This window comes from Mauremys mutica, chromosome 8, assembly GCF_020497125.1.
Source record: "Mauremys mutica isolate MM-2020 ecotype Southern chromosome 8, ASM2049712v1, whole genome shotgun sequence".
Taxonomy (NCBI): Eukaryota; Metazoa; Chordata; order Testudines; family Geoemydidae; genus Mauremys; species Mauremys mutica.
In genome coordinates, this window is record NC_059079.1 from 25113701 (window position 1) to 25135595 (window position 21895).

The 21895-nt window shown below is 42.1% G+C and overlaps 1 protein-coding gene across 1 annotated transcript; it reads left to right on the top strand.

The window, feature by feature from the left end:
• The first annotated feature begins 5022 nt into the window (after nt 1-5022).
• On the top strand, nt 5023-20734 carry IFI44L (interferon induced protein 44 like). Its single transcript, XM_045028575.1, has 7 exons — nt 5023-5518; nt 5601-5652; nt 11776-11971; nt 12224-12376; nt 14841-15012; nt 17025-17122; nt 20122-20734. Exons 1-7 carry the CDS (start codon nt 5023-5025, stop codon nt 20308-20310), a joined length of 1356 nt encoding a protein of 451 aa, XP_044884510.1. The 3' UTR covers nt 20311-20734.
• The last annotated feature ends 1161 nt before the right edge of the window (nt 20735-21895 follow it).

The window sequence follows — 21895 nt, forward strand, 5'->3', positions numbered from 1 at the left end:
GTTGGCATTCAGCAGCGATGGACAGTAACTCTGGCCACTGAGTGCCGGAACCTGTCAGTTTGTGATATAACCACAAGACGGGTAGTCAAATACTCCCCCTACCATTCTTTTAACTAATACCCACAGAAGGCAAAACTCTGCTTGTGAGTTATGCTGGTGTAACACCAGTGACTTCAATGTGGATTCAGAAGTGTGAATATGGTACTGAATAAGTTCTGGTTCAAGTTATACCTATAGGCATGTTACAGTAATGTAAATCTTGATTTCTTCAGGATAACTTCAGCTTTGAAGCTTAGGTTGAGACTAGGCATTTGGGGCACAATCAGTGAATGTGTGAACCACAACACTCTAGCTCCAACTACAGGTTAGGTGCAGAATTTCAAGTACACTAGAACCTCAAGAGTTATGAACACCTGGGGAATGGAGGTTATTTGTAACTCTGAAATGTTTCAGAGTGGTAGCCATGTTAGTCTGTATCAGCAAAACCAACCAGGAGTCCTTGTGGCACCTTAGAGACTAACAAATGTATTTGGGCATAAGCTTCCGTGGGCTAGAACCCACTTCATCAGATGCATAGAGTTTAAAATACAGTAAGCAGTATAAATATTACACCTTGATTGCATTGGACTCATTAGCACTACAAAAGTAATTTTCCTTCTCTTGATATTCACCCCTTCTTGTCAACTTTTGAGAATAGGCCACTTCCGCCTTAACTGAATTGGCCTCATTAGCACTGCCCCCCGACTTGGTAAGGCAGCTCCCATCTTTTCATGTGCTGTAATATTTATACTGCTTACTGTATTTTTCACTCCATGCATCTGATGAAGTAGATTTTAGCCCATGAAAGCCTATGCCCAAATAAATTTGTTAGTCTCTAAGGTGCCACAAGGACTCCTCGTTGTTTGTTTCTGAAATGTTGGCAGTTCTGAACAAAACGTTATGGTTGTTCTTTCAAAAGTTTACAACTGAACATTGACTTAATACAGCTTTGAAACTTTACTATGAAGAAGAAAAATGCTGAACAAGCACAGAAAGTTTTCATACCTTGTCAAATCTTTTCAATGCCCCCCCCCTTTTTTTTAGTAGTTTACATTTAACACAGTACTATACATTTTTTTTAACTGGTCTTTCCTGCAGTCAGATTGCGTACTTCTGGTTCCAAAGGAGGTGTGTGGTTGACTGGCCAGTTCATAACTCTGGTGTTCATAACTCTGAGGTTCTACTGTAATTCTAATGGGCTTTTCTAAACTAAATATTCCTAAGATTGTAGTGGTAATTACTGAATCCTGGATCATCTTATTCAGGGCAATATATTTGTATAGAAAGCAGAGAAATTACTGGCTTACCATTGAAAGAGAAGTCATTCTGCATGTACCCAAAACAACAAGTGTTAAGTCTAGCTCATCTTGATAAGCAGGGAGTATAGTATGTTTAGGAAGCACTCCCCTACCAACAGTAGAATGTAGAGTTTCATATTTTCTGTCACATCATTCTAATATATTTGGACAGAGGAATACTTTGGAAATCTTGTGAAGAATGTTCTTTTTAAATTTTCCAAGTTGGAAACAAGACAAGAACATTCATACAGGACAGTATGTATTGTACATTTCCAAGCAAAGTGTATGCACCATGCCATGCAGAGATTTGTTAATATGAAATTAAGCAGTAAGTGATCTTGAAAGTTTGCCTATTTATAGATAAAGGACTGAAAGAGTAAAGTTTTATATTTCTTTTTTATCTCTATAATGAAGAATAATAAAATGGTGTATATACCTTCTGACATGATACTCAGGACTTTGATATCCAATATAGGCAGCTACAAATTGCCTAAAGGTATACCTTACCGAAAAAGAGACCACTACCACCAAGGATAGTGACCACACATACATTCACAAGTACAAGGTCTAGTCAATAAGTAAAGTTACAATTACTGATGCATATAGAAATCCTGTAAATACCTATGCAATTATTATAACTGTAGTCATACTCACATCATCAACAATATTCTTAAGGTCTGATGGATGCCTTGCCAATTCATTATCAGTAGAGGAATGGTTCCTGCTGGGATTTTCCCTGGAGGTATATCCAATTTTACCCAATCTTGGGATTTTGACTGCACCTAACTCTGTGCGTGTGCATGAAGATGTCGGTCTTGTTTTTCCTTATCTGTATTGTGCCCCGAAAGAATATTGGGGTGCCCTGTTTTTCACAGGAGACTATTTAAAATAGCATAATAGAGGCTGAGATTGAATGTATACCCCAATTAAAAAAAAGGCAGTGGAAAAGAACCAAAAATACCACCTATCAGAGGGGTAGCCGTGTTAGTCTGGATCTGTAAAAGCAACAAAGAGTCCCATGGCACCTTATAGACTAACAGACATATTGGAGCATGAGCTTTCGTGGGTAAATACCCACTTCGTCGGATGCATGTCAAAGTACCACCGTGACTAAAGTAAAAGAGGCCGTTAAAGGCAAAAAGGTATCCTTTACAAAATGGAAGTCAGATTCTAATGAGGAAAATAGAAAGGAGCATAAACTCTGGCAAGTCAAGTGTAAAAATATAATAAGGCAGGACAAGAAAGAAACTAAAGAACAACTAGCTGAAGACATAAAAATTAACAGCAATTTTTTTTAAGTGCATCAGAAGCCTGTCAAACAGTCAGTGAGGCCATTGGATGACTGAGGTGCTAAAGGATCACTCAGGGAAGACAAAGCCATTGCTGAGAAGCTAAATTAATACTTCGTAGAGGATATGGGGGAAACAGCCACACCTGAGCCATTCTTTTAGGTGACTAATCTGAGGAACTGTCCCAGATGGAGGTGTCATTAGAGGAGGTTTTGGAACAAATTGATAAATTAAACAGTAATAAAGTCACCAGTACCATATGGTATTCACCCAAGAGTTCTGAAGGAACTCAGATATGAAATTGGAGAACTACTAACTGTGGCATGTAACCTGTCACTTAAACCAGCTGCTGTACCAGATGACTGGAGGGCAGCTAATATAATGCCTATTTTAAAAAAAGACTCCAGAGGCAATCTTGGCAATTTTGGGCTGGTAAGCCTAACTTCATTACCAGGCAAATTGATTGAAACTGAACTAAACAACAGAATTAATAGATAAACATGATATACTGGGAAAGAGTCAACATGGCTTTTGTAAAGGGAAATCATGCCTCACCAATCTCTTAGAATTCTATCAGGGTGTCAAAAAACATGTGAACTAGGGTGACCCTGTTGATATAGTGTACTTGGACTTTCAGAAAGCCTTTGACAAGGTCCCTCACCAAAGGCTCTTAAGCAGATTAAGCAGTCCTGGGATAAGAAGCAAGGTCCTTTCTTGGATCAATAACTGGTTAAAAGATAGGAAACAAAGGACAGGAATAAATGATCAGTTTTCAGAATGGAGAGAGGTAAACAGGGATTCTTCCAAGGATCTATACTGGGATCAGTGCTGTTCAACACATTCATAAATTATCTGGACAAGGGGGTAAAAAGTGGGGTGTCAAAGTTTGCAGATGAAACAAAATTACTCAAGATAGCTAAGTCCAAAGCTGACTGCAAAGAGTTACAAAGGGATATCACAAAACTGGGTGACTGCGTAAAAATGGCCAGATGAAATTCAGTGTTGATAAGTACAAAGTAATGCATATTGGAAAAGATAATAAAATGGAAAATATCATAATACCATTATATACATCCATGGTACATCTACACCTTGAATACTATATGTAGTTCTGGTCATCCCATCTCAAAAAAAATATGAGAAATGGAAAAGGTGTAGAGAAGGGAAACAAAAATGATTAGGAGTATGGAACAGCTTCCATACAAAGAGAGATTAATAAGATTGGGACTCTTTGATTTAGAAAATAGATGATTAAGGAACGATATGATAGGGTTCTATAAAATCATGAATGGTATGGAAAGAGTGACTAGGGAAGTGTAATTTACTCCTTCACACCACAAAAGAAATAGGGGTCACCTAATAAAATTAATAGGTAGCAGGTTAAAAACAAATAAAAATAAGTACTTTCTCACACAGCGCACAGTCAACCTGTGGAAGTCATTGCCAGGAGATGTTGTGCAGGCCAAAAGTATAACTGCATTCAAAAAAGAATTAAATAAATTCATGGAGGATAGTTTCATTAATGACTATTAGCAAAAATAATCAGGGATACAACCACATTCTCTGGGTGTCCCTAAACCTCCAAAATGCCAGAAGCTTCAAAATTGCTCTGTTCTCTTTTTTCCCTCTGAAGCATTTGGCACAAGCTACTGTCAGAAGACAGGATATCAGGCTAGATGGACCATTGGTCTGACCCAATATGGCCATTATTTTGTTCTTGGAAAGAGAAAAAAATTCACTCCATAAAGTAGGAACTATGTTTCTGGGACAATGAACGTGTATCTGCTCTCATTACACCACCATAAATTAGTGAAGTCAGTGGAATTATCCAGTGTAAGTAAGATTAGAATCAGGTCACAGTACGAAAGTTTTGACCATTTAGATAAAATGGGCTTGATCTGCATTGAAGTCAGTAGGAGTTTTGCTTGAGTAAAGGCAACACAATTGGGTCATACGTTTTAAGAATATTTTGTCTCCATTCAGGTAGAAAAATTGTTTTGCAATGAAATCCATGAAGCTATGCTGACTCTTTCTAATTCATTTCCCCCATGTGTAAATGGGGATAACATTATCTTTCTTCCCCTATTTGTCTGTCTTGTTTATTTTGACGGTAGGCTTTTTGGCTAGGGACTGTCTCTAACTATATGTGTGGACAGTGCCTAACACAATATGGCCTTGACCTCAGTTGGGGACTCTAGATAGCCCTGGAATACTACTACTACTACTAATGATGATAATGACTTACTGTCATGCCTCTCTATTCCATGGGGAACACAGGGCCTTCACCACTACCTTCCATCTTTGGTGAGTTGAGTTGAATTAAAAATAATAATACATTTTTCTTATTGTTATACTAGTAATTGTAAAATCTTTTCTGTCTTTTTAGATTAAGAAGAATGGCTGATGTCAAATCTAGATTAACACAAGATGAGGTAGAGCAACTGCAACATCTGTTGGGGAGCAGAAGCTTAAGTCTTCTCTATAAAGCAAGCGTCCATGGTTACAATGCTTCTATATTTCATGCCAAGTGTGATGCACAAGGGCCAACTGTAGCAGTAGCATATAACGGAAGTGGTTATGTTTTTGGAGGATTTACAAATCAGTGCTATGTTTCATCTGGAGGGTACATAAAGGATGAGAAGGCTTTTCTCTTTAGAGTAAAAAGCAAAGAGGGTGTGCTCAGCCCACTAAAAATTCCTGTTAAAACTGCAACATCTGCTATATATGACCATAGTTCCAATGGCCCTAATTTTGGTGGTGGAGCACTGCAGTTGTTGGACCAAAATGCAGCAGCAGCAGCAACAAGTTCTAACGACAACTACACATTCAATGTTGCTGACTTGCATGGAAATGATCTAGGCCTTACAAAATGTGAGGTGTATCGAGTTGAAGGTAAGTTGATATCAAAAGAGAAAATGTTTATTGAGGAAATTATAGCTTTGTACTCTTAATGTTATATGTTCCTTTCCGCTAGATATTAGCAGTTTCCTGGAATCTCCATGGAGGAAGATTACATGGACAACTGAGTAAGTTAACTGTTGTAATATATCACTATAATGATCTGTGGCCACCAAATACTCTGGTGATGTGAGTTACTTTAGGAATTAACTAGATGGTGCTCGAATAGACAGACGTGTTGTTGAGGTGCTTATCAATGTATCTTAGGTAGTAATATGGCACCTATGACCATAGTGTCTGAGCACCTCACAATCTGGGGATAAGTACAAAATGATGATTTCAGAACATGTCAAACATACAAGTGAAATTAATGTCCAAACCAAAATAAGCTTAATGAAGAGCTATACTTATTCCTAGCCACAGTGAGTCTGCTATGGCAGAGATTTAAAATGACATTCCAGAGGATTACAAACCATGATTAAGCAGCTATTCTAAAGATTAACTATCTTTATACTTAAAAAGGTTTTCCGAATATCTAAATCTCCCTTGCTGCGGATTAAGTCCATTACTTCTTGTCTTGCCTTTAGTAAGCATGGAGAACAACTGATCACCCTCTTCTTTATAACAGTCCTGTTATCAAGTCCCCCCTCAGTCTTGTTTTCTGAAGTCTAAATATGCAGAGATTTTTTAGCTTTTTCTTATAGATCAGATTTTCTAAACTTTTCATCATTTTTGTTGCTCTTCTCTGGACTCTTTCCAGTTCGTCCATCTTTCCTAAATTGTAGTGCCCAGAATTGGACACAGTACTCCAGCTGGGGCCTCTCACCAGTTCTGAGTAGAGTGGGAGAATTACCTACTGTGCTTTACATTTGATTCTGCTGTTAACAGAGTCCAAAATGATATTAACCTTTTTTTCAACTGCACCACATTGTTGACTCCTGTTCAATTTGTGAAGCCCTGTAACCCCCCAGATCCTTTTCAACAGTACTACTACCTAGACAGTTATTCCCCATTTTGTAACTGCACATTTGATTTTTCCTTCCTAAGCTTAGTACTTTGCACTTGTCTTTATTGAAGTGCATCTTATTAATCTCAGACTAATTCTCCAATTTGTCGAGATCATTTTGAATTCTAATTCTGTCCTCCAAAGTGCTAGCAACCCCTCCCAGCTTGGTGTCATCCACAAATTTTATAAGTGTACTCTTCACTTAATTATTCAAGTCGGACCCAGGACCAACCCCGGTGGAACCTCTAGATATGTCCACCCAGTATGATAGGAAACCCTCGATAAATGCTCTTTAAGTATAATCTTTTAACCAGTTTTGCACCCACCTTGTAATTTTTTCATCTAGACGATATGCCCCTAATTTGCTTATGGGAATGTCATATGGGATTCTGTCAAAAACCTTACTAATATCAAGATACATCATGTCTACAGCTTCACTTCTGATCCACTGATTATGTTGGCTTGGCATGATTTGTTATTCACAAAGCCATGTTGGCTATTTTTTACCATTCTGTTATCCTCTAGATGCTTACAAATTGATTGTTTAATAATTTGTTCCAGTATCTTTTCATGTATCAAAATTAGACTGACAGGTCTGTAACTCCTCAAGTCCTCTTTGTTCCTCTTTTTAACGATAAATACTATGTTTGCTCTTCTCCAGTCCTTCACCCATCCTCCCTGAGTTCTCAAAGATAATTGCTAATGGTTCTGAGATTGCTTCAGCTATTTCCTAGGGTGAATTTCATCAGGTTTTGCAAACAGAGGCTAATTAATTTTATTTCCTCATGTTAAGTATCCTCACACCTTCTGATCAACTGTCTAAAATGGGCCATCTTGATTATCACTACAAAGAGTTTTTTTTCTCCTGCTGATAATACCTCATCTTAATTAATTAGCCTCTTACAGTTGGTATGGCTACTTCCACCTTTTCATGTTCTCTGTATGTATATATATTTCTTACTATATGTCCCATTCTATGCATCTGATGAAGTGGGCTGTAGCCCACGAAAGCTTATGCTCAAATAAATTTGTTAGTCTCTAAGGTGCCACAAGTACTCCTGTTCTTTTTGCGGATACAGACTAACAGAGCTGCTACCCTGAAACTTAATATTTTCATATTCTTATTAATTGTACATTTTTAGTATGTTAGAAAATAGTGAATGATTATATTGCTTATTTACTACTCTTGTATCATATTTATAAAGTTTGACCTCAAAAATTAAATGTTTTCTACCTGATACTTTCTTTATATAGAAAAGCAGCCTTTAACTCAAAGTTTTTGATGGAAACTCATGGATTCAGCATGCTAATTTTTTAATTTAAATATTTTAAGAGATTATACATTTAGGCCTTAATATATTTTGTATTAATTTCAGATTTCATTTTAAACAGGTTTATCTTTAAAAAGAAAAACTTATAATTTAAATATCAAAATTTAAATAATCCACCCTGCTTTAATGTCCATTTTTAGATGTAACTCATTTGATGCCTTAGCCTTTCTGATTTTGTCCCTTGTGCTACTCTTCTGTACTCATCTGTAGCAATTTGTCCATGTTTCCACTTTTTGTAGGATTCTTTTTTGATTTTCAGGTCATGAAAAAGCTCCTGATGGAGGCATATTGGCCCCTTACTATTCTTCCTAGCTTTCCTTCACATCTGGATAGTTTGGTGCTGTGCATTTAATATTGTCTCTTTGAGAAACTGCCATTTCTACTTAACTTCTTTTCCCCTTACATTTTCTTCCCATGGGACCTTACCTACCACTTCTCTGAGTTTGTTAAAGTCTGCTTTTTTGAAGTCCATTGTCTTCATGCTGCTGCTTTCACTCCTTGTCCTTATAAACATGAAATCTATCATTTCATGATCACTTCTAAATTGCCTTCTACCTTCAGTTTTGCAGCCAATTCCTCCTTGTTATTCAGAATGAAGTCTAAAATGGTTGCCACTTGGTTACTTCCTTCATTGTCTGAAACAAACATGGTCCCAGCACATTCAGAGAACTTGTTGGTTGTGCTGTGCTTTGCTGTCTTACTTTTCCAACAGATGTCAGGTTAGTTAAAACACCCTCCATGAAAGAATGTTGTGCTTCCACTAAGCATATATGCTGTACGTAGTTATCTGTACAGGATGTTCTGTCAAAGATGCCATGTGTCAACAGTATAAAAAGACCTTTCTATAAAACATGCCACTGTCCTTACTTCAGAAATCAGGAACATGAAGTCACAGTGCCTGATGTTATAACAGTGATTGTAGAGAATTGCTGTTCACCTCATCCTATTCAGAAACTCCTTTGCTATGTTGACAGTTGCACACCTAGAAAACAGTCACACTCCAATGACTGCATGCTAGATGTTGGTTCAGATGTGTCAGTTCTGTCTGATTCTGCTTATTTGCTATGTTTTCACACTGCACAGCTTACAAGACCTAAGCTGCATTTCGTGGTTTACGGTACCTGAGGCTGGTTACCAGAATACATGCGTAATGCATGACAACTTGTATGCTCTGTATACATATGTTGTGAAAACAGATTAACCCTACCTTACTAATAGCTTTTAGTTTACTTCTAAACCTGTTTGAATTAATGTAACTTTGCTGCCATTCCTGTGACAGAGCCAGCACATTGCAACAGAGATTTTATTCCCCTGTGACGTTCAAAGCAACTATTGTAGGCAGCATTGGTTTAATATTTTTTCAAAAATTTTAAAGATGACCACTGATTTAGGGTACACAGACTGAGACACCTTAGAGTAGATTTGTATATGTTCTGTGAACCTGAATCTCCCATTGGCTTCAATAGGAACTGTGAGTACTCAGCACTTTCTGAAAACCAGGCCCTAGGTGCTTTAAATTGGGCACCCAAAATAGAGGACACCATAGTTAAATATCCATTCCATATGTGATACCAGCACCAAATACTGAGCATAAAGTGGTTTGACTTTGTGTGAAGGTCATACTCTCAAAGAGATCTGTCTGTTCTTCAGTTGCTCACTATATTCAAAAGCACCTTTGCATGCTCTTTGGCCATGTTACCAGGATGCTCTCAAACTCTCCATTGACCTGTGAAGGGGTGCATGTCTTGATTCTACCTGATGTGTCTATGAGACTACCCTGGAGATTTATGGATTTGCAGGAATGAGCCATAGCTAGGAACTTCACAACATGATGCCTGGTGTGACACCATCAACCATGGTCACTCCGGCTGCTGCAATGGTCCTCAGTAGACTATGTACATAAGAACATAAGAATGGTCATACTGGGTCAGACCAACGGTCTATCTAGCCCAACATCCTGTCTTCTGACAGTGGCCAATGCCAGGTGCTTCAGAGGGAATGAACAGAACACAGAAACGTCAAATGATCCATCCCCTGTCATCGACTCCCAGCTTCTGGCACCCAGAGGCTAGGTTCACTCAGAGCATGGTGTTGCATCCCTGTCCATCCTGGCTAATATTCATTGATGGAACTATCCACCATTCACTTCTTTTTTTGAATCCTATTATAGTTTTGGCCTTCACAACATTTCCTGGCAAACAGTTCCACAGGTTGACTGTGCGATGTGTGAAAAAGTACTTCCTTTTGTTTGTTTTAAACCTGTTGCCTATTAATTTCATTGGGTGACCCCTAGTTCTTGTGTTATGAGAAGGAGTAAATAACACGTTCTCATTCACTTTCTATACACCAGTGAAGATTTTATAGGCCTCTATCATATCCCCCTTAGTCGTCTCTTTTCCAAGCTGTAAAGTACCAATCTTTTTAATCTCTCCTCATACGGAAGTTGTTCCATACCCCTAATCATTTTAGTTGCCCTTCTCTGTACTTTTTCCAATTCCAATATATATTTTTAGAGATGGGGTGACCAGATCTGCACAGAGTATTCAAGGTGTGGGCGTACCATGGATTTATATAGATGTATCATTATTTTTCTGTCTTGTTCTCTATCCATTTCCTAATGGTTTCTAACATCCTGTTAGCTTTTTTGACTGCTGCTGCACATTGAGTGGATTTTTCAGAGCACAATGACTCCAAGATCTCCTTCTTGAGTGGTAACAGCTAATATAGACCCCACCATTTTGTATGTATAGTTGGGATTATATTCAACATCGAATTCCATCTCCCATTTTGTTGCCTAGTCACCCAGTTTTATGAGATTCCTTTGTAACTCTTTGCAGTCTGCTTTGGACTTAAATATCTTAGTAATTTTGTTTCATCAGCAAACTTTGACTCCCCACTGTTTATCCCCTTTTCCAGATCATTTATGAATGTGTTGAGCAACTCTGATTCAAGTATAGATCCTTGGGGGAACCCCTGTTTACCTCTCTCCATTCTGAAAACTGACCATTTATTCCTGTCCTTTGTTTCCTATCTTTTAACCAGTCACTGATTCATAACAGGACTTTCCTTATTATCCCATGACTGCTTACTTTGCTTAAGAGTCTTTGGTGAGGGACCTTGTCAAGGGCTTTCTGAAAGTCTAAGTATACTATATCCACTGGATCACCCTTGTCCACATGTTTGTTGATTCCCTCAAAGAATTCTAATAGATTGGAGAGGCATGATTTCCCTTTACAAAAGCCATGTTAATTTTTCTCCACCATATCATGTCCATCTGTGTTTCTGATAATTCTGTTCTTTATTATCATCTCAGGCAATCTGCCTGGTACTGAAGTTAGGCTTACTGGCCTATAATTGCCAGGATTGCCTCTGGAGCCTTTTTAAAAAATGGTGTTACATTATCTATCCTCCAGTCATCTAGTACAGAAGCTGATTTAAATAATAGGTTACAAAGCACAGTTAGTAGTTCTGCAATTTCATATTTGAGTTCCTTCAGAACTCTTGGATGAATACCATCTGGTCCTGGTGACTTATTACTGTTTAATTTATCAGTTTGTTCCAAAACTCCTCTAATGACACCTCAGTCTGGGACAATTCCTCAGATATATCACCTAAAAAGAATAGTTTAGGTGTGGGAATCTCCCTCACATCTTCTGCAGTGAAGGCTGATGCAAAGAATTCATTTAGCTTCTCTGCAATTTAGCATTTAGCTTCTCTTCCTCAAGTGCTCCTTTAGCACCTTGATTGTCCAATGGCCCCACTGATTGTTTAGCAGTGTGTGTTTGATGATAGTTAAAAATGGAGTATAGGGAAAGATGGGGAATATTTGAAGTTTCCTAATTTCACTATAGTGCAAAACATGTGCTGTGATCTCATGGGTGTTTAACACTATGCAAATCTTTTTGTCTTAACAGGGAAAGAGGGAAAATAATGGAGGAAATCAGATCTTACAAACCTTATTTAAACTCAGTGCCACAGATTCGGATTTTGGTTCTTGGTCCAGTTGGAGCTGGGAAGTCCAGTTTTTTCAACTCTGTGAATTCAGTTTTCCGAGGTTATGTGACAAGCCAAGCCCTAGCAGGATCTGATAATGCTAGCATGACAACACAGGTAAATATTTGCTTCTAATTAAACAACATCCAAGCTAAATCACAGTCTCTTAGTTAAAAATCCACATTCCCTCCCCTCCCCATTAAATGGAAAATCCAAAGATGGTCTGTGATTTCCCCCACTGAATTCCATGCATCTGCTTGTGATGAGAAAGGCATTACTCAATATGGTTAAGAAATAGTAATCTGGCTTTAAATATTCATTTTTCAGTGATGTCTTTCTATACTATTTTACTTTTTTTTGCCCCAATAGTACAGGACTTACCCAGTTAAAGATGGAAGGGATGGCAAGCCTCTGCCTATTATCCTCTGTGACACAATGGGCATAGAAGAAAAATCAGGAACGGGTCTGGAAATTGATGAAGTGCCCAACATAATAAAAGGCCACGTTCCTGATAGGTACCAGGTAGGATTTAACCAAATTCTGTGCAGTTCCTTATTAGACCTAGTGATGTCCTTAAATGTTTCTTTACATGTACAAATATTATATCCTACATTTAATTACCGTGGAACAAAATACCCACTGTGCTCATTTGTACAGAGAAAGCTTATGAATGGTGATCACAGGTAAGGTGTATTTGAAAATGAATCAACTATGGAAAGGTGTTTAGGCCTGATTCTCCACTCTCCTGCACCTTGTGTAGTCATTTACAGTTATGCAAAGTTGATTTAAATTGCTATCTACCCCTCTGCTTGGGTAACGTTTGGTACCTATTTTATACGGGTACAAGCCAAGGGAGAATCAGGCTTAAGGTATATAAAGAGTAGATCTGGTTGAAATATTTTGAACAAAAAGGTTTTAAATGGAAAAATGGACTTTAACACCACATCTCCCTCAAATTTCTGTTGTGTTTTGAATTTTTTTGTTTTTCTTTAAATTGTTTCCAAGATTTTTTTAGCAAAAATGTCACCAATTCCATTATTGAAATGGTTCTCTAATTAATTTTTTACTGGAAACCTGGTTTTCAGGAAATAAGCATTTTTAAATATATTTTTTTCTGATGAAAAATGAAGAATGGGTTATTTTGGTGAAACAGAAACAATATTGACATTTTGAATTTTTTGAAAGCATAGTTTTAAAACATTTTTCACCAGCTCTAGAAAAGAGCAACTTCCACCATATTCAAGCTTAGTATAGCGCCTTCCTATCTGGTCATTTGTCTCGATTACTAGATAGCTGCTGCCTACAAACCATTCCAAATATTAACTGTTGTAATATGCAAGAGATGTAGACTTAGATTCTCCATTCCATATGAACTGAGCTTGTTACAGGAGCAAAGATGGAGGGTTAAGGTCATTGTATGATTCTCATCATTGTAGTATCTTGGCCCCTCACAAACCTTAATTTATCCTCACAACAACCCAGCATAGGTGTACGCAGCACATTTCATTAGGGTGTGCACCCAGGGAATTTTTTTTTAAAGGTGAACATCATAAAGGTTGGGGTGCGGGAGGGAGTGCGGGGTGTGGGGGGATGCGGTGTGTAGGAAGGGGCTCAGGGCAAGGGATTGGGGCAGAGGAGTGCGGGATGTATGAGGGTGCTCAGGGAAGGGGGTTGGGGTACAGGAGGGGTGCAGAGTGCAGGGTGCAGCAGGGGCTCAGGGCAGGGAGTTGGGGTGCGGGGTACAGGAGGGGTTCGGGCTCCAGCCCAGCGCTGCTTACCTGCAGTGGGGTGCTCCCTGGCTGCCTGCCTTGGCCCCATGCCGCGCTGCTCACCACGTCCCTGTGCGGCCCCCGAGGGGGGGCACAGGGCTCCATGTGCTGCCCTTGCCACGCCTCCAGGACGGTACCTCCCCTGAAGCTCCCATTGGCCGCGGTTCCCCGTTCCCGGCTAATGGGAGCTGCAGGGGGCGATGCCTGGAGCAAGGCACGGAGCCCTCTGCCCCCCACCCGGAGGCCCCAGGGATGTTCTGAGAGCAGTGCGGGGCCTGCGGCACCACAGGGGGCAAATCCCGCAGGCTGGATCCAAAGCCCTGAGGGGCCGGATCCGGCCCGCGAGCATTAGGCCTGGGCACACCTGGCACACCCCGTGCACACGCCTATGCAACCCAGTGAGATATAAAGTGTTATTAATCCCATTTTTAAAATATTAAACTGAGGAGCAGTGATTAATTATCTTGGTCAATGATATATTGGAAGCCGGATAGCCCGAGTCCTGGTTTTATGCTTTAACCACAAACCGATTTTCCTGTGATTTATTTGGTCCCACTTTATATTAAAATTCCATCTATAAATGGTTTACAAAGAGGTAATAAATGAAGAATGTTAAAAGCATGTTACAGTACTGAGCAGCATGTGTAAAGATGGTTATAAGCACATGAGTAGATGTTACAGATGGTTATAAGCCATGGTTTTGAGTACATTTTTGATGGACTCTACAACAATCAATTAACCATTTATTAAAACATCTGTTCATAATTTATTAATGCTTGATAGATGGAACCTTAATAAAAAGTGTGATTTAAAACACACACACATACACAAGTAATATGTCAAGAATCCTTTTTATTTCTAGAGCTGTCTTTTGGTTTCATTTTTACTTTTCCACAAGGGATATAAATTCAGAGGAACTCTGTTGACTTCAAAGGAGTGTCTCTGGATTTACACATGTTTACAATAACAGAGATCAGAATCTGGCTCTCCATCTGGAAGAAATAGTATTAGACTGAGAATTGAGAAATCCAGAATTTGATCACTCCATATATGAGTATGTGTAAATCATTTCCCCCTTCTGAATATCAGTATTCCTCTCTGTAAAATGCTTGTCTCCCTGCTCCAAAGGGGTATTGTAAGAATCAGTGTTTGTACAGCTCTTTGAACCTCCAGTTCTTTAGAAGTGCTAATTATTATTATAAATATTTTTTTTGCAGTTTAATCCAGCTGCCACCCTTCATTCAGATTCTCCAGGCTATGTCAAGACCCCTTCTCTGAAGGATCAGATTCATTGTGTTGCATTTGTTATTGATGGGTGCAAAATTGAGATTCTTCCTGAGAAACTGGAAGACAAGCTGAAACAGCTTCGAAGGAAAGTGAACCAGTTTGGTATGTTTTATGTCTCCTAATATCGTAGAACTGAATCAAGTGGGCACTCCCAGGAGGTGATCTGACTTTCAAGCCTGAGCAGCTTGGGTCATTAGGGGCCTGAAGTACTGCTAGGAGCCAGGGTTATCCTTGGTCTGGGAGGAAAAATAGCCACATGTTGTACTTGAGGGTCACTCAAGATTGAATGAGATTAATGCACTCTGGTGGGACAGGCCCCCAGTCTGATGGAAGTATGGGAACTGCAATGGGTTCTTGTGTGGTAGGAGAATAGAGGAATTCCTGATCACCTCCATTGTTCTCTGCTTTTTGGTTTTACAGTGTGCCCTATTGAGTTTCTGCTCCTCAGTACAGCAAAGCTCTCCTGTTGACACAGACCACTAGAGAAACAGAGCTGTGCACTAGGCTTCTATTACTCTTGGGGGAATTCTGCACCAAAAAATTAAAAACTCTGCACACAATATTTTAAAATTCTGCAAAATTCTTCATATTTTATTTGTCAAAACACAAATAAACACAGTATAATCAAACAGTTTTAATTATTTAGTACTTTATTTCAAAATACCTGTCAGTAAGTATGTCTGTAATAATACAGACAACAAAAAAGATTCAGGAAAAGTTTTTTGACAAATAGATTCCTTACTAGGCATATTAATACAGAACTCTGAGTAATAATTCATTTAAACTACAGTACAGAACCATATTTCCCACACTCCTCAGAAGCAGTGCAAAGGCTTTGGGAAGTCAGTGGTAACAGAGGAGCTGAGAGAGAGGGAAGTAATTGCTGGGAAGGAGCCTGGGTATGAACTTCAAGTATTTTTGGGTATGGGTGGGAAAAGTATGGAAAAGGTTTTTTTGGGGAGGGAGGAGGACAGGAAGGGATTGTTAGGGAGCAGACTCTGGCTGACTCCTCGCCTCCCCCATTCAGTCAGGCATATCTTTCTCTGTCTCTATGTGTCCCTCCATCCCCACTCAGACACCCATGCCCCCATCCCCATGTGGCTCTTCACCACTCCCCCTGCCCCAGTGTGTCCTCCCTCAATAGCCCTTATGAACTCCAGTCTGTCTCCCCATAGCCCCTGTCTCCTGATGTCACCCAAGAGGCACTGTGAAGAAGGCAGGCTCTTTCTCTTCCCTATCAGAGCTGGTGCTGGCCAGGAGTGGCTGCTGTGTTCTAGCTCCACAGCACCTTCTGTTGTGCAAAAGGTGGAACTGCAGTAACTTTTCAGTAGAAACTATTTTCTGGAAATTTTTTTTTTCAAAAATACGTGCCGGAACATGAATATGCGTGCATGCAGTGGCAATGAATTCCCCCAGGAGTAAAGGCTTCTAGGAATACATCTTACCAGGAAATATTCACTTTGGTTTCATTAATTACTTTAAAAATACATATAATCCAAGGCAATAAAACCTTTTAAAAAAGGAGTAGAGGTAACATTGTTTCATTTAGCAGCTGCCATGGAGATGGGATGCAACAAAAAGTGAAGAGAACTGAAGAATGGGAGTCTTATGCTTGCAAATGCCAGTTTACACCATTAGCTCTTGTGGTTGTGTTTGGACACAACACCTAGGGCCTGATTTTTCTCCCTACACGATATGAGTCACTTCCATAGGAGGGAATAGACAGAGACATAACCTATGGGGGTAAAAGCGGGCCCCAGTTGTGCTATTGAACTCAGCTAGGTATGTCATGTTTTCTGTGTCCCTTGTTTGAAGTCATTGAACTCATTGCACTGAATCTCAGCCCTGGCAATCTTCCCAATAAGGTGAGTGAGTCATTAGGTGTGTTGTCAACTGTACTGGGGAAATAATAATCATTTTGCTTAAAAAGCATCTTCCCATCAAGACAATTGGGGTGCTGCCCAATAACTGTTCAATTAATATGAGTTTAATAATCTTTATTTTTAATGTTGTTGTGCAAAACCAAAACACTTTCACCTTATATAAGCAGAAGCAGCTGCAATGAAGAACTGATGGGAAATTAGGTGTAAAATCTTACTCATTTTTTGGTACAGGGATCCCACAACTGGTTTTGCTAACTAAAGTGGATGAAATTTGCTCTACTCTTGAAGATGTCAAGTGTGTGTACAATAGCAAAGCTGTTGAGAAACAGGTAAACTATGGCATTGTTGACTGTGGTGCTACATATTAACTCAGTTGCCTTGAACAAATCAAGGTATTGTGATACTCTACTTCTGCAATACTTGCATCCCCGCGTATTCCTACACACATTCTCATTCTGGTCTTGTAGGCACAAGCTGAAAATATAACTTAAAATTTAATACTTCAGGTGGTTACCTCTGAAGAATAAAACTGTATAACAGCAAAAGATGGAGGGCAGGTCTACACTACAGCTGGGATTGATGCTCTGAGATCGATCCACCAGTGGTCCATTTAGTGTGTCTAGTAAAGACCTGCCAAATCGACAGCAGATCACTCTCCAGTTGACCCCTGTACTCTACCCCCGATGAGAAGAGTAAGATAAGTCGATGGGAGATTTTTCTCCCGTCGACTCCTCGTGGTGTAGACCCCACAGTAACTCGACCTAAGATACGTCGACTCCAGTTACGTTATTTATGTAGCTGGAATTGTGTAGTGTAGGTCGACTTACCACAGTAGTGTAGACATAGCCAGAGATACCGAAACCTCATGAAAAATTAAGGGCCAGATTCTTTTGCTGAACCCCACTTCATATAAAGGAGCTGGAGTCTGGCCATAACTGGCCAGCTGCAAATTTCCCCTGGTGTGAATAGCTGTAAAACTTGGGCGGGGGGGAGACAGAGTTTCTGCACCAACTAGCCTCTTCATCCTGGCATTGGAGACACTTCAGGGGAGGAAGGAAGTGAAAGGGGGCCCTGTTCTGTTGCCTTCTATCTTGTGTAGATATTCACTCCTGCGCAGAGTGCTTGTAAAATGCTGTCATTCTGCTTTGGTAAAATTTTACACCTACTCTGCACTCTCTTTACACAGCCATAAATGCTAACACAAGGTGGAAAGTTGTGGAAAATCAGAAGCTGGTGGTGGTTTGCAGTTCCCCAATACTGAGGCTGGCCTGGGGCTGATTCAGCCATCAGCAATTCTCAGAGGTATCTAGACACATAACTTCACTGATTTCAATGGGAGTTAGGTGCCTAAATACCTTTGAGGAATGTGGCCCAAGTGGCCATCTCTGTCAGGCATTGCCAAGAGGAATAGCCAACTCTATGCCATTTGAAGACTTCCCCACCTGGGGAATCCTTAGCTTAGGACAGAAGTTCTCAAACTGTGGTTCCGGACCCCAAAGTGAGTCACAACCCCGTTTTAGCGGAGTTATCAGGGGTAGCGCTAGACTTGCTGGACCCCAGGGTTCAAGCCCAAGGGCTTTAGTCCTGGACAGTGGGGCTCGGGCTACAGGTTCTCCGCCTGGGTCTAAAGCCCTGGGGATTCAGCTTTGCCTTCCCACCGAGGGCAGTGGGGCTTGGGTAGGCTCAGGCTTCGGTCACCGCTCCTGGGGTGTGTAGTAATTTTTGTTGTTGTCAGAAGGGGGTTGTGGTGCAATGAAGTTTGAGGACTCTTGGCTTAGGAGATATGATTGCTTTCTATGGGGGAAGGGCTGTCAGAGAGCTGAGTGCAGCTCCCTGACTCCGTGGGCTGGCCTCAGTGTGAACCATGGTCTAAGGGTTCAGCACAGCAAAGCAGAGCTCTGCCTTGGTCCCTCCCTGCCTCTGAGATACTCCCCATACTCCTACATCTCACACGACGCTGGGTCAGGATGTGTGCGGGAGCGTGGTTCCGGAGAAGCTGGCTTGTGTCAGTTTTATACCAGCGAAGAGCTATTCTCATCAGAATCTGAACTGCCTAGTTCTGACCAAAATCCAGTACAAAGGAGCTGGACTGGTATAGAGAATGCATCTCTCTGTATCTATAGAGGCCAAATATCGATTTTAGTGGAATTATACCAGAGATGAATCCTTAGGGGTGTTCTCTCTAAATCAGTGGCTCTCAAACTTTTTTTTTGTGGACCACTTGAAAATCGCTGAGGGTCTCAGCGGACCACTTAATGATCTTTCCAGATGTTTTTTGTACCGTTAGCTAACTATTGTAAAGCGCTTTGGAAAAAAGCGCTATATAAAAAAAAACCCTTAATTTACATTTTTTTGTTCTACAAATAAAAGCACACAATGCATATTTTAATGTCAGTAGTCTGACCCTTCTAATATGATGGATGTGCCCTCTCTCCCCCGCTGTCGCAGCTCCCTAGCTGGTGCTGGGAAGGAGGGAAATCTCCCCCGCCACGGCAGCCCCGAGCTGGGTCTGGGAAGGAGGAGGGTCTCTCCCTCTCTCCTCCACTGCAGCAGCCCCCGAGCTAGGGCTGAGAAGGAGGGGGGGGGGTTCCTCCCCCACCACAGCAGCCACAGAGCTGAGGCTGGGAAGGAGGGCCATCTCTTCCTGGCAGCTGCAGCCCTGGAGCTGGGGAAAATCGCCCCTTTCTCTGGCCACTGCAGCCCTGCACAGCCCAAATTCCATCCACCCCCTCTTCTCACCCCATTGCCCCCTCCCACCTACCCTCTATTTCCCCCAAGTGAAGCCCCCTATTCCCTCCTGTGCAGCTTCAGTAATTAGGTGTGTGGCCCTTCATTTTGTTGTGTGTGGCCGCCCAGGCACGCACCTTAGAGGGAACTATCTGCGGACCACTTGAATGGAGCTTACAGACCACTTGTGGTCCATGGACCACAGTTTGAGAACCTCTGCTCTAGATCATTATGAAGGAAAAATAGCCCTGTGTTCTAGATATCACCTCTGAGATTAAATAGAGGATTTTGGCCTCAGTTTACGCAGTCAGTTTCTATCAGTGAATTTGCTAAAGACACATAAAATAAAGTGAATATGGCCTTTAACTGTAGCTGCATCAAAATGTAGTTGCTACTTCAGTTGCAGGATGGGTATGTGTGAAAGTAGTTATGCCTTCAATATAAGAAAGTTTAAAGAACTAAAATATCTTCCACTTTTAATCTCACCAAACAGTATCTGTGAAAATCCTTGAAGCTTTTGCTTAGCTTCCTCAAGGAACAGAAAGATTGAAAAATAGTCAGGGATCTCTTTAGGATAATCCATGTTGTGCCCTTTCTACAGATGCGGATAACTGCAGAGAAACTTGGAATCCCTCTTGCTCAGATTGTACCTGTTAAAAACTACTGCTCCGAGTTGGATCTTTCGTGCGATGTTGACATCCTGTTACTTTCCGCCGTGAGGCAGCTTATACGTTTAGCAGAAAGCTACCTTGACAATTTCCCTTTTGAGAGGCCAAAGGAAGAGCTCTAACTTTATGTTTACCTGTGACGCTGGATATTTTATGTGCTAACCTTTTAAAAATTCTGACATCAGAAGTCAAATCTGTTGCTGCCCTAAGCAGATGCAACTCCATTGACTTCAGTGGAGTTGCACTTGCTTATGACAGTGGTGAATTTGGCCCAATGGTTCTATATCTTGTTATTGCCTACGTAAGATTAATGGTATTTTTGCATGCATCAAGGGAAGAATAGATTGTCCAGCTTTCAAGGTGGGATCCCTTTATTAAACATTCCACATTCTTACTCTTCTCCTAACCTTCCAGTCAGAGACAGCCCTTTCCACTAAAAGAATCATTTGCATAAACCTTTTAAGGAATTGCCTAAAGATATTCCTTCCTCCACATGCATCCGACGAAGTGGGTATGCACCCACAAAAGCTCATGCTCCAATACGTCTGTTAGCCTATAACAGGGGTCTCAAACATGCGGCCCGCGGAGCTCTTCCCTGCGGCCCGCGGAGCTCCCCCACCAGGGCCAGCTCTAGAGTGGGGAGCCCAGAGCCTTTTAACTCCCAGCCGCGGCTGGGAATCAGAAGGCTCCGAGCTGCCCGCCGCGGCAGGGAGCCCAGAGCCTTTTAACTCCCAGCCGCGGCTGGGAATCAGAAGGCTCCGAGCTGCCCGCCGCGGCAGGGAGCCCAGAGCCTTTTAACTCCCAGCCGCGGCTGGGAATCAGAAGGCTCCGAGCTGCCCGCCGCGGCGGGGAGCCCAGAGCCTTTTAACTCCCAGCCGCGGCTGGGAATCAGAGGGGGCTCCGGGCTCCCTGCCGCGGCGGGGAGCCCAGAGCCTTTTAACTCCCAGCCGCGGCTGGGAATCAGAAGGCTCCGAGCTGCCCGCCGCGGCAGGGAGCCCAGAGCCTTTTAACTCCCAGCCGCGGCGGGGAATCAGAGGGGGCTCCGGGCTCCCAGCCGCGGGGAGTCCAGAGCCTTTTCACTCCCAGCCGCGGCTGGGAATCAGAAGGCTCCGAGCTGCCCGCCGCGGCAGGGAGCCCAGAGCCTTTTAACTCCCAGCCGCGGCTGGGAATCAGAAGGCTCCGAGCTGCCCGCCGCGGCAGGGAGCCCAGAGCCTTTTAACTCCCAGCCGCGGCTGGGAATCAGAAGGCTCCGAGCTGCCCGCCGCGGCAGGGAGCCCAGAGCCTTTTAACTCCCAGCCGCGGCTGGGAATCAGAAGGCTCTGGGCTCCCCGCCGCGGCAGGGAGCCCAGAGCCTTTTAAATCCCAGCCGCGGCCGGGACTCAGAGGGGGCTCCGAGCTGCCCGCCGGGGCAGGGAGCCCAGAGCCTTTTAACTCCCAGCCGCGGCTGGGAATCAGAAGGCTCCGAGCTGCCCGCCGCGGCAGGGAGCCCAGAGCCTTTTAAATCCCAGCCGCGGCCGGGAATCAGAGGGGGCTCCGAGCTGCCCGCCGGGGCAGGGAGCCCAGAGCCTTTTAACTCCCAGCCGCGGCTAGGATTTGCTGGGGCGGGGGGCGGCGCTCTGGCGGTTGCGGGTCGGCGGCTCCGGTGGACCTCCCGCAGGCATGCCTGAGGGAGGGCCACCGGGGCCATCTGCCGCCCTCCCCAGGATG

Bases quoted from the DNA above. Each gene is read 5' to 3' on its own strand.
- IFI44L (XM_045028575.1), top strand. From the start codon at position 5,023: ATGGCTGATGTCAAATCTAGATTAACACAAGATGAGGTAGAGCAACTG. The intron at 5,519-5,600 runs GTAAGTTGATAT...CCTTTCCGCTAG, and splicing joins TGAGGTGTATCGAGTTGAAG to ATATTAGCAGTTTCCTGGAA. The intron at 5,653-11,775 runs GTAAGTTAACTG...TTGTCTTAACAG, and splicing joins AAGATTACATGGACAACTGA to GGAAAGAGGGAAAATAATGG.